The sequence below is a fragment of the Erythrolamprus reginae genome, chromosome 7 (assembly GCF_031021105.1).
Source record: "Erythrolamprus reginae isolate rEryReg1 chromosome 7, rEryReg1.hap1, whole genome shotgun sequence".
NCBI classification, from domain to species: Eukaryota; Metazoa; Chordata; class Lepidosauria; order Squamata; family Dipsadidae; genus Erythrolamprus; species Erythrolamprus reginae.
The window spans coordinates 68,649,766-68,665,288 of NC_091956.1; the positions used below are offsets into that span (position 1 = coordinate 68,649,766).

At 35.3% G+C, this 15,523-nt stretch overlaps 1 protein-coding gene across 5 annotated transcripts in view; it reads right to left on the reverse strand.

Annotated features, from left to right (window-relative positions):
* The window catches only part of INPP4B (inositol polyphosphate-4-phosphatase type II B), a 270,218-nt gene that overhangs the window by 95,740 nt on the left and 158,955 nt on the right, over positions 1 to 15,523 (reverse strand). For all 5 annotated transcript variants that reach the window (XM_070757759.1, XM_070757756.1, XM_070757758.1 and 2 more), the window contains 2 exons: positions 5,856 to 6,033; positions 3,466 to 3,678 (listed from right to left, as the gene is read on the reverse strand). In XM_070757759.1, coding sequence (XP_070613860.1) covers positions 3,466 to 3,678; positions 5,856 to 6,033 — 391 coding nt within the window. The remainder of the gene's footprint in view (positions 1 to 3,465; positions 3,679 to 5,855; positions 6,034 to 15,523) is intronic.

Sequence of the window (15,523 nt, forward strand, 5' to 3'; positions counted from 1 at the left end):
AACTGAACACAGTATTCCAAAGAACCTAATGGATTTCACCCCTGGACTACCTATATCTTATCTTCTTATATACCCATGCTCCTAAGACACTCATTCCAATTGGCAACATAGATTAAAATCAACATAACACAATAATTGAGATCATAGAAAATAAAATAGCATATTACAAAACTAAATTAAAATCACAAATGTTTTTCCCCAGTAAGACTTTTAACATTAAATGTTTGATGGAATAGTTCCATTTTCTGAATAGCAGGAATTGTTTTGCTATAGAGATCTCTAAGAAAGGAAGTTCTACCAAATTTCATACTGGAGATAATAATCTTCAACATTCTTACTCAAGAAGTGCTGATCAAGTGACTAGGTTCTACCTGAAGTGGATGGCCTGAGTAGAGGCATCTGAAGTAGACATTACCAGCTATAAATAGCAAGGAAAACTGCATAAACAGATCTCACTTTTTAAACATGTGTACTAGGCATATAAAAACACTTTAAAAAGCACAGTGCTTTGAAATCAGAATGTATTGTAAGCTAGTTGATTGAATGGGAATGAGAGTTTTTTAATGGTCTTAGGTTTTTAGATTAATTAAACTAATTGGATTTAGGATGCTATATTGTTCCTTTATATGTTGCTGGAGGCGTCTGTAATATGGTAAATGATTTAGCTTTACTAGATAAATGGTCAAAGCAATGGAAACTGCAGTTTAATGTTTCCAAATGTAAAATAATGCACTTGGGGAAAAGGAATCCTCAATCTGAGTATTGTATTGGCAGTTCTGTGTTAGCAAAAACTTCAGAAGAAAAGGATTTAGGGGTAGTGATTTCTGACAGTCTCAAAATGGGTGAACAGTGCAGTCAGGCGGTAGGGAAAGCAAGTAGGATGCTTGGCTGCATAGCTAGAGGTATAACAAGCAGGAAGAGGGAGATTATGATCCCGCTATATAGAGTGCTGGTGAAACCACATTTGGAATACTGTGTTCAGTTCTGGAGACCTCACCTACAAAAAGATATTGACAAAATTGAATGGGTCCAAAGACGGGCTACAAGAATGGTGGAAGGTCTTCAGCATAAAACGTATCAGGAAAGACTTAATGAACTCAATCTGTATAAATGGAGGACAGAAGGAAAAGGGGGGGACATGATCAAAACATTTAAATATGTTAACGGGTTAAATAAGGTTCAGGAGGGAAGTGTTTTAATAGGAAAGTGAACACAAGAACAAGGGGACACAATCTGAAGTTAGTTGGGGGAAAGATCAAAAGCAACATGAGAAAATATTATTTTACTGAAAGAGTAGTGGATCCTTGGAACAAACTTCCAGCAGACGTGGTGGATAAATCCACAGTAACTGAATTTAAACATGCCTGGGATAAACATATATCCATCCTAAGATAGAATACAAAAAAAGTATAAGGGCAGACTAAATGGACCATGAGATCTTTTTCTGCCGTCAGACTTCTATGTTTCTATGCTGTAAACCGCCCTAAGTCCTCAGAGAGAAGCGGCATATAAATCCAATAAATAAATAAATAAATAAATCGCCAATACATATACCCACTAGTCCTGAGGTAGTGGATATCAAAATGTGAATAGGCCAAACTCAACATTCTGAATTGTATCCAGAAGTCAATTGGTCATCAGTGCAGATTTTACAACATTAGTTTTATGTTCATGTAACAGCTCTCACTCACTAGGTTTGGCTACCATATTATAAATTAATTTCAGTCTCCAAGAGACAATGGATGAACACTTCATCTTCCAACAACAATCCTGGAACTTACAGATCAAATGCTTTTGCCAATCTGGACACATAGACTGGGACACTGAGTTAAAACTTGTGCCCAGCATCAATCTCCAAGATGCCTTTCCCTTGGGAACAATTTTCCTTATACCTCCTATCATAAGTCCTTCTAGAAGTCTCTCAAAAAATCTTCCTGTTATCCTCTATTTCCAAGATTTCTCACAGCAGAGGACCTATACTAGAACCTTGCCCTTATACCCCAAACCACCTCTTCTCATCTATCCCATGTGCCTATTCCATAATCTAAGTAGATCTTCTCAAAATAGTCTACACTACTTCCCACAATTTCCCCCCAGTATTTTTGTCCACTAAATGCTTCTTCCACTAAATGCTTCTATTTAACACCCCATACTATACATTCTGATTTTATCAGACCCTGAAATGACATGATTATTCATCCAATCTCTCCATGCAGAGTAGTGTCTCTCATTCAAATCATCTTTAAAGAATTATTGTTTGCAAGGCTGACAACCAAAATTATGATATGTAATGCTGAAATCTGATACTAGATGTTAGTGGACTCAGTGGGACTTATATTTAAGTAGACATTATGAGTGTAATGAAGGTAGGTGAATGTGTCCAGAATGAAATAGGCACAAAGACAATTAACTGGTGGAAAAAGAAAAGGGGGAGAGAAGATTGGGAATAAGTACAGATATAACTAAACTGGCTAACTCTTTAAATATTTATTTATTTATTTATTTTGTCCAATACACAATGAGGGTTTTAGTGGGTATATATCAATATACACATAGTAAAATACATGATGAAGGTTATAGAGGAGATACTCATAGTAAAATATATCTAAGAAATAATAGAAAAGAATATATAGTAATAGAACATGTCAATGAAAGAATAGAAGAAGAGATATAGGAATAGAGGGAAGGTATAGGAGATATAGGAGAGCAATAGGACAGGGGACGGAAGGCACTCTAGTGCACTTGTACTCGCCCCTTACTGACCTCTTAGGAATCTGGATAGGTCAACCATAGATAATCTAAAGGTAAAGTGTTGGGGGTTTGGGGATGACACTATGGAGTCCGGTAATGAGTTCCACGCTTCGACAACTCGGTTACTGAAGTCATATTTTTTACAGTCAAGTTTGGAGCAGTTAATATTAAGTTTAAATCTGTTGTGTGCTCTTGTGTTGTTGTGGTTGAAGCTGAAGTAGTCGCCGACAGGCAGGACGTTGCAGCATATGATCTTGTGGGCAATACTTAGATCTTGTTTAAGGCGTCTTATTTCTAAACTTTCTAGGCCCAGGATTGAAAGTCTAGTCTCATAGGGTATTCTATTTCGAGTGGAGGAGTGAAGGGCTCTTCTGGTGAAGTATCTTTGGACATTTTCAAGGGTGTTAATGTCTGAGATGCGATATGGGTTCCAAACAGATGAGCTGTATTCGAGGATGGGTCTGGCAAAAGTTTTGTAAGCTCTGGTAAGTAGTGTGAGATTGCCAGAGCAGAAGCTACGTAGGATTAGGTTTACAACTCTTGAAGCCTTCTTGGCTATATTGTTGCAGTGGACTTTGGCACTTAAATCTTTTGTTATTAGTATACCAAGGTCTTTAACCGAGTGGGGATTATCTGTGATAATTTGATTATTCAGTTCGTATTTACAATGGAATAAAAAGTAGAGGACAAAAATGAGGTTTTGAAGTTACTTACCCACTCTTCCTCATCATATTCTGAGTGGTGAGGTATGGAATCTTGTCTCTTGATTTGTGATGGATGATCCGGATTTTGCTGTTCGCTATTCTCTTCAGAGTTATTCTTTTGCAAAGCTGGTTTTTTTAAGACACATCCAGGGCGGGCTGTGTATAAAGCTAAAAGGGCACTTCTGATAAGCTGATCCTTAAAGGCGTGAACAAATAACTCTGTCTAAAATTAAGATGAGCGGCCAATCAACAACAGGTAGGTAATGCAGTCTCAGAGCTAAGATAACAACATATACTCTACAGGCTCTCATATAAGGCTTGTTGAATCAAGATATGTGCCATGCCAACCCTGTCTTTATGGCTTATAAATCATAGCTCTAAACTTAAGTGAGCTATGTACAGCCACTGTACACTATTCCATAGCTAGGAAAGTTCAAATACAATTTTTCAGGATAAAAACAGAAATAGAACCCAGTCATTCTGCAAGTCTTTTTTATTTATGTGAAATTTCTGTAACATGAAAATTGCAAGTATTCATGTTGCAAGGCATGATTTAGAAGTGTTTTGGATCTCTCACCAGCACAGGACAGCTCTGCTATTCATTAGAAGTTTTGTTCAGACACTGAAAAAAGTTGTGTTTGCTTTAATAGTTGCATTCACTTTAATGTCAACCTCCTAAAACAATTGCAAATGTTTTCATGCTTGCATGGAAACCAGAAATATGAGAGAACTGCAGTGCTGATCTTACATAAGGTCCAAAGTACTTTTTCTAAATCTTTTTCAAAACTTGTACAACCCAAAGGATATTATACACTTTAAGACTATGTAAAGACTTACGTAAAAATAAGAATAAACATTAACTCAACGAGGCTTACTTTTGAAAAGATGTTATGGAGTCAATAAAACATCTTTTGTGTCATCATTGTCAAAAAAGGCAAATATTTAGACTCATAATGAGATAAATAGAAGCAAAAGCACAACAAGATTACATTTGAAATATAGTATACAGGTAGTCCTTAATTTACCACCATTTGTTTAATAACACTTTGAAATCATGATGGCCTCTAAAAAAGTGACAATCTGTTCTCAAAGTTGTAACCATTGCACTACTACCCTAGTCATACTACAGTGTTCCCTCGCTTTTCACGGGGGATGCGTTCTGAGACCGCCCGCGAAAGTCGAATTTCCACGAAGTAGAGATGAGGAAGTAAATACACCATTTTTGGCTATGAACAGTATCACAAGCCTTCCCTTAACACTTTAAACCCCTAAATTGCAATTTTCCATTCCCTTAGCAACCATTCAGATTATTACTCACCATGTTTATTTATTAAAGTTTATTTTAAAAAATATTTATTAAAGGCAGATGAAAGTTTGGCGATGACATAGGACGTCATCGGGTGGAAAAAACCGTGGTATAGGGGAAAAACCCACAAAGTATTTTTTTAATTAATATTTTTAAAAAACCGTGGTATAGACTTTCCGCGAAGTTTGAACCCGCGAAAATCGAGGGAACACTGTATTACAATTTGGACACTTGATAACTGAGTGAAGGACAAATTAATATTCAAATTCTGGTAATTCAGAAATGTTCATTGGAAATCTGGAAGTATTCATAACTAGTAAAATAAAGTATTATTTTACAGAACACATAATTGAATTAAAAAAACCCAACCATATACCATCCGATATATTAACTAATGGGGAATGGGTATGAGATTATCAATGACTGTTAGTCGAGGTGATTTTAATTATCTCAAATGCAAATTTATAATTTCATACCATTAAAATATGATGCATGTCATTATAAGTTACTGGCAAAGGAGTATATTAGAGGCTCTGCATTTTGTCTTTTCCTTATTCCAAAGACCAAAAGATGTCTGAATTCAAAATGTCAAATTCTGTTTAACGGATAAAGCAGAAAAGGCCAAGATTTGTTTAAAACAAAATATATGGGTATGCAATGTACTTAACAATAAATGGTACTTCAAAGTTGTAACAGGTCGAAAGCTGTTTCTCCATCAGTTTTATTTTCCTCTTTTTATAGTTATGCCACAGTACATCAGGCACAAATAAATTATAAAGGTAGGGAAGAATACACTATAAATGATATATGTGAGTTCTCACTCTTCAAAAATAGTAATTATTTATTATTCATCAGTTGCTAGTTTAAATGTAATATGTTACAGACTTGTCTGTTTTATACTAAAAGCATCAAGTTTAATATGCATAACATTCCTTGATAACAATCGAAACAGAGAAGAACAGAATTACAATCATCTGAAGCTTGTAACTAGTCAACTGTTCCTCATACGGAGGAAGGCAGGTTCCACAGACCAAAGCAATATCTAGGCATCTGATAATCTAGTTTCCACAGTAGGGATTATTTTTGAAACTTACAGTTTCTGAAAGCATCGCTAAGGAATTCTTCAAGCTTTCTGGCAACTGTTGTCTGGCCGAATTAAGTAATGTGTCTGCATGACTTGATATGAGAGGCTGTAATTGATTGATGTTACTGAGGATTTCTCTTGCCTTGGCAATGTTTTCAGGTGAATAATAAATACATTGGTACCCAGTACTGCAAGATAAGACATGACACCCAAATAATTATTATAAAGTCATAACTATTTTCAGCTTTAAGTGATAACATTTTATGTACACAAAGGATTTCGTAAGTTTTATAATAAATGTGGAAAGGTATTAGAAAGTTTATTGTCACATATTTATAGGCATTATTTTAAAACTCAATTTACTGTAGATTAGAAAATAAACCTTGTAAAAGATGGTAACCTTTTGTTGATGAATGCTACAGGCGGTGTTACTGAAATTAATTATTCTCTGAAGTTTTCCAAATAAACTCTTGTGTATTGCATTATGAAATACATCAAAACAAAGCAGACACAGGCCTTATCTTGACAATTGTGAAGGAAACAGAGATTTATACAAACTCCAAAACCCCCCAAAAACATTTGGCAATTTATAATAGCCTTAAGGAAGATTCTTATTCCTGGCTTTTCTTCTATTGATGAGCTACTTCATTCTCTGTGCTCAATTCCATTTATTATTACTTGCTATATACAAAATTACTCTGTTAGCTTTTGGAGGGCTTTGATTATAAATCAAATAAACTAAATAATAAATATTGAATAAAGAATACACAGGCTATTCTATCTTTGGCTAAGAGAGTCTTAAGCAGTAAAGTCGGAAATCCACAATTTTTTGTCATAATTAACAAATTTATCATTTTGTAGCAAATATCTTTTATCATCTTGCTGTATGGTACCCAGGGTCATTTGTTTTAAGAGATATAAAGCATCTATATAAAATTTAGAAACAAGTAAAAAAGATCAAATTCATTTTGGTGTATTGTTTAGATTCAAATAGTAAAGTTAAGCTATTACAGTTGTAAAAGTTTTAAGAAGTGCAAATGATAGCAGTAGATAGAATGAAGTCTTTTAAAGATGAATGTATGCCTTAAAACGTGAAAGAAGAGATGTAAGGGCATGCTTCTGCCTACTTTGTTATATAAGTAAGAGTTAGGTATGTCAGAGGAAACTTAAAAGTACATTGGGTAGTTGGAATGAAAATGTTTGTGTGTGTCAAATATCAATAACAAATGTATTTAATGTACATTAAATGCAAGAACCAGTGATATGCTTAAGGAAGCATTTTGGAGTGATCTAGTCATATCTAGAGAATATGTAAAGCCAGAATTAAAAACAAATATATAAAATGTGACTAGAATGAGAAGAAAAGAAAGGGGGGAAGGGAGGCCAAGAACATGGTATTTGGATAGAATTGATTAGGTTCTTAACAAAGAGAGATATAAGTCTAAAAAACAAATAATCTTGTATGAAGCATTGTAAGGATATGGTTGAAATACAGACCATTGACAAGAATTAAGGGATTGGAGGTAATGAATGTGTTGTTTGTTATACATTAGATTGACTGAGTTTACTTTATTAAACTCTTGCCTTTAATTCTCTGCCTTACCATTTATTTCTAAACTTCTATTGCTTAGAAATTCTTGCAAATGAGCAAAAAGAAATTAAGTCTGTTAATTCTGATTTTGTGATAAAATATCTAAACAATTATCTAAAATCTATGTACCCTAACTGAGTCACCAGGTTTTTGCAATTAATACATTGTTAAATGCTACTCAAAATGTATTTTAGACACACAATATGCAAGGTGTCATAGAGATCACATATTTAAATTTATAGATGTGGCAAGTTAAACTATCATTAAGTCAAGAAGGTGGAGAGCTTAAAAGACATTAAAAACTCAACAGTTTTTAATATGACAAATTAAAAAGGGCAAGTGGATTTAACAGATATACTCTGAAATAACTGGAAGATATAATCAATTGCAAGATTATTGAAGCGGTGGTAGTAGCTAAAGCAGAAGATAACTATTTTATTTTTATATATTTATATATATTTCTCAAACAATTATAGGATGATAATTTGTATAAAAATAACATTAGAAAATAAGGATAAAAAGTTGTTGTGGTTGGCTCTGGCCCAGATCCTGCCCCAAGGATTGTGGAGGTGGATGCAGGGGAAACATCAACATGTCATAGGCCTGTTTTATTGCCGACAGAATCAGGTAGTGCAGTTTCCTTGGACGAAGAAGGTGGGGGTGACTTGGAAGAGGGGGCCTGGCACACAGCCCAGGAAGCCAATGTCCATTATCTTCGGTCGATTCGGATGAGGAAGTGTTAGACCCACGCAGACGCAGAATTATGCATAGAAGAGACCAATTGAGGAAATATTACAGGAGATAAGAGAGTCCACCTGTGTTTGGGTGGGGCTCCAGTAATTAGAGCTGCTGATATAAATAGCAGCGTGCTGGTTTGGCCGTTGTGGAAGATTATCTGATCGTTGTTTCTTCAGGACCGTGCTTTGCTGTTTCCAGACTTTGTTTGTTGATTTTTCACGACTTTGAAACCAAAGCAGAGCAAAGTGTGGGGGTCTCACTTCGTGGAAGAAGGAGGGCTGTGACGTTCCTTCACAGCTGCTAGCTAAGTACTTAAGGACCAATTAAGGGGATTGTACAGACTACCAGGTTGTTTTGGGACAAGTGCTCTTTGCAATACAAAAAGCGTGCTTTGTTTCTTTTGAATTTTTGTGATAAAGAACATTTTTTTGAACTTTCAAGTGTGTGTGTGTCTGAAATTTGTACCCTTGAATTTTTGGGAGACTCATACGATAGAGCCCGGCAGAACAAAAAGTAATGATAAAAGACTTTTTGAATGAATTTATACTATCTATCTATCTATCTATCTATCTATCTATCTATCTATCTATCTATCTATCTATCTATCTATCTATCTATCTATCTATCTATCTATCTATTAATATGGGGGGTGGCATCAGGATTTTAGAGATGCTTAGGAGGGGCATCACCGGTTTAAACCAGTAATGGGTTGTAACTGGTACGGGTGGGATCAGGGTTCTGGGGGAAGAAATTGAGATGCACACACAAGATTTGGCTTTTGCGCATGCACAGCAAATCTTACGCGAGGACACTTTCGTACACGAGATTTCACCAATTTGGAGCAGTTTTTTGCTTTCTGCACATGTGCATGTGTGGAAGCAAAGAAATTGCCGGAAATCACCAAAATTGCGCAAGGGAGAGCGTGCCCAAGGGCGAGATTTTGCTTGCTATGCATGTGCGGAAGCCAAATCTTGCGCCGCCAGGTAGCGACCGGTAAGTGGAACTCCCACCTCGTTTAGACATATTGATGAGATATATAGGAAGCTTAAAATCCTTTTTGAATTAACAACAAGACTGAAATCCTACCATTTTTATTTCCCCCTGCTAGTTTTCCATTTTTAAATTAAAGTCTATATATTAAAATGCACTTTTTATAGTAAAAATATCAGCCACATAAATTAGATAAAATAAAACTTTGGTTTAAAACCCACTTAAATATTAATTTACTTCTGATCACTTATTATGCCATTAACAAAGCACAAAATTCAGCAGTATTAAGAAAAATATTTGGTTTTTGGCCTTATCAAAGATAAAGCATGTAAGATGTGAGATCTCTGCCATTCTTTATAATTCACGATGAATGAATTTCTTTATTAGGAGAATAGAAGAGGACAATATAGGCTATTAACTCTGCATCTCTTCACTAGCACAGTCAATTTTGAATGCGATTCTTCCAGTATTTGTAGAAAAAAAGTATTTTACTGTATTATGTATAATGTATTAAACTGTGGCAAGACACAAGAGCCTCAAATAATTTTAGAGTAAGAGGCAAGGCTACAAATATTAGGAACACCATCATTTAAATTCTGGGAATCTAGCCTGTTTTGAAGAAAACTATAAGAATGGAATTTTATGATCAATGTTGTTCTCCCAGGAGATTACCAAGCTTTCTCCTGCAAGGATGTATTTTAACCAGCTGTTTAAAAGATAGAGCCAAGTGGTCTCTAAGGCAACAAGTCCTATAATTAGATTGAGCAGAAAAGCTGGAAGGTGACAGATGTCTTTGGGTCAGTTTGATGCACAATACATATCTGTACAATACAGAATATAGTCTGGAGGACAGAAGGAAAAGGGGGGACATGATCGAAACATTTAAATATATTAAAGGGTTAAATAAGGTCCAGGAGGGAAGTGTTTTTAATAGGAAAGTGAACAGAAGAACAAGGGGACACAATCTGAAGTTAGTTGGGGGAAAGATCAAAAGCAACATGAGAAAATATTATTTTACTGAAAAAGTAGTAGATCCTTGGAACAAACTTCCAGCAGATGTGGTAGATAAATCCACAGTAACTGAATTTAAACATGCCTGGGATAAACATATATCCATCCTAAGATAAAATACAGAAAATAGTATAAGGGCAGACTAGATGGACCATGAGGTCTTTTTCTGCCGTCAGACTTCTATGTTTCTATGTTTCTATGAATAGAGAAATATCAAATACAGACATTTAAAAGGACAAGATTACTCACTCCAATATAAGAAAAAATATATACATGAAAGTTTATAATCACAGTGGATAAAAATGTAACAGATAAAACATTGTTATTAGCATTAATACAGAAAAGCAGATCAGAGAAATATTTAATTAATTTTCAATCTAAGAAAACTTGTTTAAGAATATAACAGTTTTCTTCAACCTAAATCTTTCCAAATGTATTGGACTTCTACTGGAAGGTTTTCCAAGAATTGGAAGGTTTTCCAAGAATTTCACTCAAACTTGATCAAAGGGAAAAATATTCCCAATCAAGCAACTTTAAATATTTCTGATTTCATTGCATTTTAATTAATTGAATAAATTAATTAATATAAATGCACATTAAAAAGAGTTTAAATCCATTCACTTTTTGTCCTATATAAAACCGTGTTCCCCATTTATATGTGCATAAGACAATCATATATAACAGATATTTGGATTTAGAACTTCTAAATCCAAATACTATTAGTCGATTAAATCAAGAGTTTACTGTTCTGATTTACATAGTAAAAAGAACACTAAAAACTGACTTTCATTGGACTAATTTGACTATACTTTTCTGGTTCCCTAAACCAGTGTTTCCCAACCTTGGCAACTTGAAGACGTTTGGACTTCAATTCCCAGAATTCCCCAGCCAGCATTTGCTGGCTGGGGAATTCTGGGAGTTGAAGTCCAGATATCTTCAAGTTGCCAAGATTGGGAAACACTGCCCTAAACCATGTTTCAACTATCTGGGAGTATGACCTGACCCCACTATCTCCCTCCTTCTCACTTCCTGCCTTTTCTGGTTAAAGTAAATAACAATTTAATGTTATTTTTAAATAAAAGAATTTTTATTTCATGTGAACTAATAATTACATTAGGTACAGGAAAAAGGACAGGCTCTTTCATCTGTGGTAAAATATTTATTTATTTATTTATTCATTTATTCATTCATTCATTCATTTGTCCAATACACAATACATATGAAAGAGAATAGACATGAAGTAATATATATAAAGATAATATGTAAAAATAGAGGAGAAGATATATGAAAGGAAGAAAATATATATGATATATGAGATAAAGGAAAGACAATTGGACAGGGGACGAAAGGCACACTAGTGCACTTATGTATGCCCCTTACTGACCTCTTAGGAACCTGGAGAGGTCAATCATGGATAGTCTAAGGAAGATATGTTGGGTGTTAGGGGTTGACACTATTGAGTCCGGTAATGAGTTCCACGCTTCGACAACTCGATTGTTAAAGTCATATTTTTTACAGTCAAGTTTGGAGCGGTTAATATTAAGTTTGAATCTGTTGCGTGCTCTTGTGTTGTTGCGGTTGAAGCTGAAGTAGTCATTGACCGGTAGGACGTTGCAGCATATGATCTTGTGGGCAATACTTAAAATCGTGTTTTAGGCGCCGTAGTTCTAAGATTTCTAGACCCAGTGTTGTTAATCTATATTCTGTTTCGAGTGGAGGAAACTGGTTAAACAAAGATTCATACTTTGTTAAAGGAAAGTCTGCTTCAATATATATATATATTTAACTTCCTATTAAAATAATAGTGTACTGCATAGGTATCTTCAGATTAAAATTGTTTTTTTTAAACTAACCAAGTGTTTAAATTACCTTCATTAATTAAAATAACTCTACAAGTGATTAAAAATTTAATCACATTCTAGTAACTTTCTACTGATTTAGGAGGCCAATTTTAGTACTAAAGCATAGCAGTTGAGCCAAAAGTAGTATCTGATTCTTTGTTCATGGTTTTTGTTCTTCGTTTTTGTAATAAGCCTCCAGGGACAGTTTGGATTCCTTTGGGTTTGTAATGGGGCATTTAAAACCCTCATAATGAGAAGCCTGCCTAGTTTTCCTTCAATGCATCTCATCTGATTAGCTTTTGAATGAGAGAGAAAAGTCCTCCATGAATATGATTTATGAAACCCTAAAATGCTGTATAAATTTAAGTTATAAGCCTTCAACTATTATGATGCTGTATTATGTAGTTTTAAAAAATAATAATCTAAAATAATGTTTCTATAGTGAAAACACAAATAATTCATTCAACGTGAAGACGAAATGTTCTATATGGTAGCAATACAAAATAAATTAAGATGAAGTCCAAACAATTTGCTGTATGTATGATTATGAAGTTTGCTGCCAAAGAAAGCTAATGGTATAATAAATCAGTTAAATACTAACACATTTTAATCCAAAAACAAATAACATTTTCTATATTAACTTTCTCTCTCCCCCCCTCTCCCTCCCTCTCTCCCCTTCTCCCTCCCTAATCAGAAATTCAATACTACTGTGTTTCCCCAAAAATAAGACAGCGTCTTGTATTAATTTTTGCTCCCAAAGATGTGCTACGTCTTATTTTCAGGGGATGTCTTATTTTTTCCAATGAATTGTATCCTGTGTCCTGCTACAGCAAAAATGCATCCAATCATGCAGCCGCATGTTGGATGCATGTTGGATGTGTTTTAAATCTGATTGATGCAGTGTTCTGCGATGCAATTTATGGAAAGCAGTGTAATATACGTTCTGTTCGGGAATGCTACGAAACGAAACGTCTCCTACGTCTTACTTTTGGGGGATGCCTTATATTAGGCAATTCTACGAAACCTCTCCCATGTCTTACTTTCGGGGGTGACTTATTTTCGGGGAAACAGGGTATGCAAGGTTAAAAATAATTAAAATATTTTGCACAGCTATCTTTCAATGAATTAACTCTAATTGAGGTATTGGTCTTTAGCTCTATGTACACATTGCAGAATGGCCAGATAAGTAGAGTTCGACATTACGAAACGACATAGAAAAAGATTTGGATGAAAAAACAAATTACAGTGTTCTCTCGATTTTCGCGGGAGATGCGTTCCGACACCGCCCGTGAAAGTCAAATTTCCACGAAGTAGAGATGCGGAAATAAATACACCATTTTTGGCTATGGAAAGTATCACAAGCCTTCCCTTAACACTTTAAACCCCTAAATTACCATTTCCCATTCCCTTAACAACCATTTACTCACCATTATTACTGGTACTCACCATTGAATAAGACACTTAGTGATCCTGATATTTATAAACATAATTATTTATTAACAATATTTTTTTTTGTTATTTGTTTGCAAAAATTATTAGTTTGGTGATGAGGTATGACGCCATCGGGCAGGAAAAACAGTGGTATAGAAAAAAAATTGCGTATTTTTTAATTAATATTTTTTGAAAAAACATAGTATAGGCTATTCGCGAAGTTCGAACCCGCGAAAATCGAGGGAACGCTGTATTGACTTTGGAGACATAACATGTGGAAGTAGTAGACAAACGCACTGAGAGAGAATATACATGTATTAACTTCCTTGCTGCTGATTCTCCAACAAAGTGGACTATCCATTGAGATTTTATCTTCCAAAACAAGCTGCTTTTCATAAGGAAGTAACTATAGTAGGCTGTTTTTGCGTTTCTTGTTTATGCATTTCTATTTTATTTATTGGTTTAATATGATATAATTTATTTTTCTACCTACAGTCTATTATGATTGGGTCAGGATAAATACTGGAAAATGATCTACAGTATTAACAATTTACGTCAAACATTTTTAAAACTCCAAAAAGATTAAAATCTGGAATTCCAAGTTTTCTACAAAATAAAATAAAACCTTTTCTTAAATAATTTTTCAATCAAAATTTTAAAAATGAGTATGTTATATATTCCAGGATTGTTCATGCAGAGATGAGGACACACTGTCCAGCCCATTCAAATCACTATAGTCAAAATAACAATACAGTGATACCTTGTCTTACAAACTTAATTGGTTCCGGGATGAGGTTCTTAAGGTGAAAAGTTTGTAAGATGAAACAATGTTTCCCATAGGAACCAATGGAAAAGCAATTAATGCGTGCAAGCCCAAAATTCACCCCTTTTGCCAGCCAAAGCACCCATTTTTGCGCTGCTGGGATTCCCCTGAGGCTTCCCTCCATGGGAAACCCCACCTCCGGACTTCTGTGTTTTTGCAATGCTGCAGGGGAATCCCAGTAGGGGAATCCCAGCATCGCAAAAACGAGCGCTTCGCTGGCAACGGAAGTCTGGAGGTGGGGTTTCCCAGTGAAGGGAGCATCAGTGAAATTGCAGCATCACAAAAACACCAAAGTCCTCGAAACACCACCTCCGGACTTCTGTTGCCAGCGAAGTGCCCATTTTTGCACTGCTGGGATTCCCCTGCAGCATCGCAAAAACGTGGAAGTCTGGAGGTGGTGTTTCCCATGGAGGGGAGGCTCAGGGAAATCCCAGCAGTGCAAAAACGGGTGCTTCGCTGGCAACGGAAGTCAGGAGGCGGGGCATCCCAGTGGCAGTGGTGGGTTTGTAAGGTGAAAATAGTTTGTAAGAAGAGACAAAACAATCTTAAACCCCGGGTTTGTATCTCGAAAAGGTTGTATGACAAGGCGTTTGTAAGACGAGGTATCACTGTACAGGAAAGTTATGGAAGAAGTGGATTGCCTGGACCCTTTTTAGCCCTGGGCTAAAAACATAATTGATCATAGAAACATAGAAGACTGACGGCAGAAAAAGACCTCATTGTCCATCTAGTCTGCCCTTATACTATTTTCTGTATTTTATCTTAGGATGGATATATGTTTATCCCAGGCATGTTTAAATTCAGTTACTGTGGATTTATCTACCACGTCTGCTGGAAGTTTGTTCCAAGGATCTACTACTCTTTCAGTAAAATAATATTTTCTCATGTTGCTTTTGATCTTTCCCCTAACTAACTTCAGATTGTGTCCCCTTGTTCTTGTGTTCACTTTCCTATTAAAAACACTTCCCTCCTAGACCTTATTTAACCCTTTAATATATTTAAATGTTTCGATCATGTCCCCCCTTTTCCTTCTGTCCTCCAGATTATACAGATTGAGTTCATTAAGTCTTTCCTGATACGTTTTATGCTTAAGACCTTCCACAATTCTTGTAGCCCATCTTTGGACCCGTTCAATTTTGTCAATATCTTTTTGTAGGTGAGGCCTCCAGAACTGAACACAGTATTCCAAATGTGGTCTCACCAGCACTCTATATAGCGGGATCATAATCTCCCTCTTCCTGCTTGTTATACCT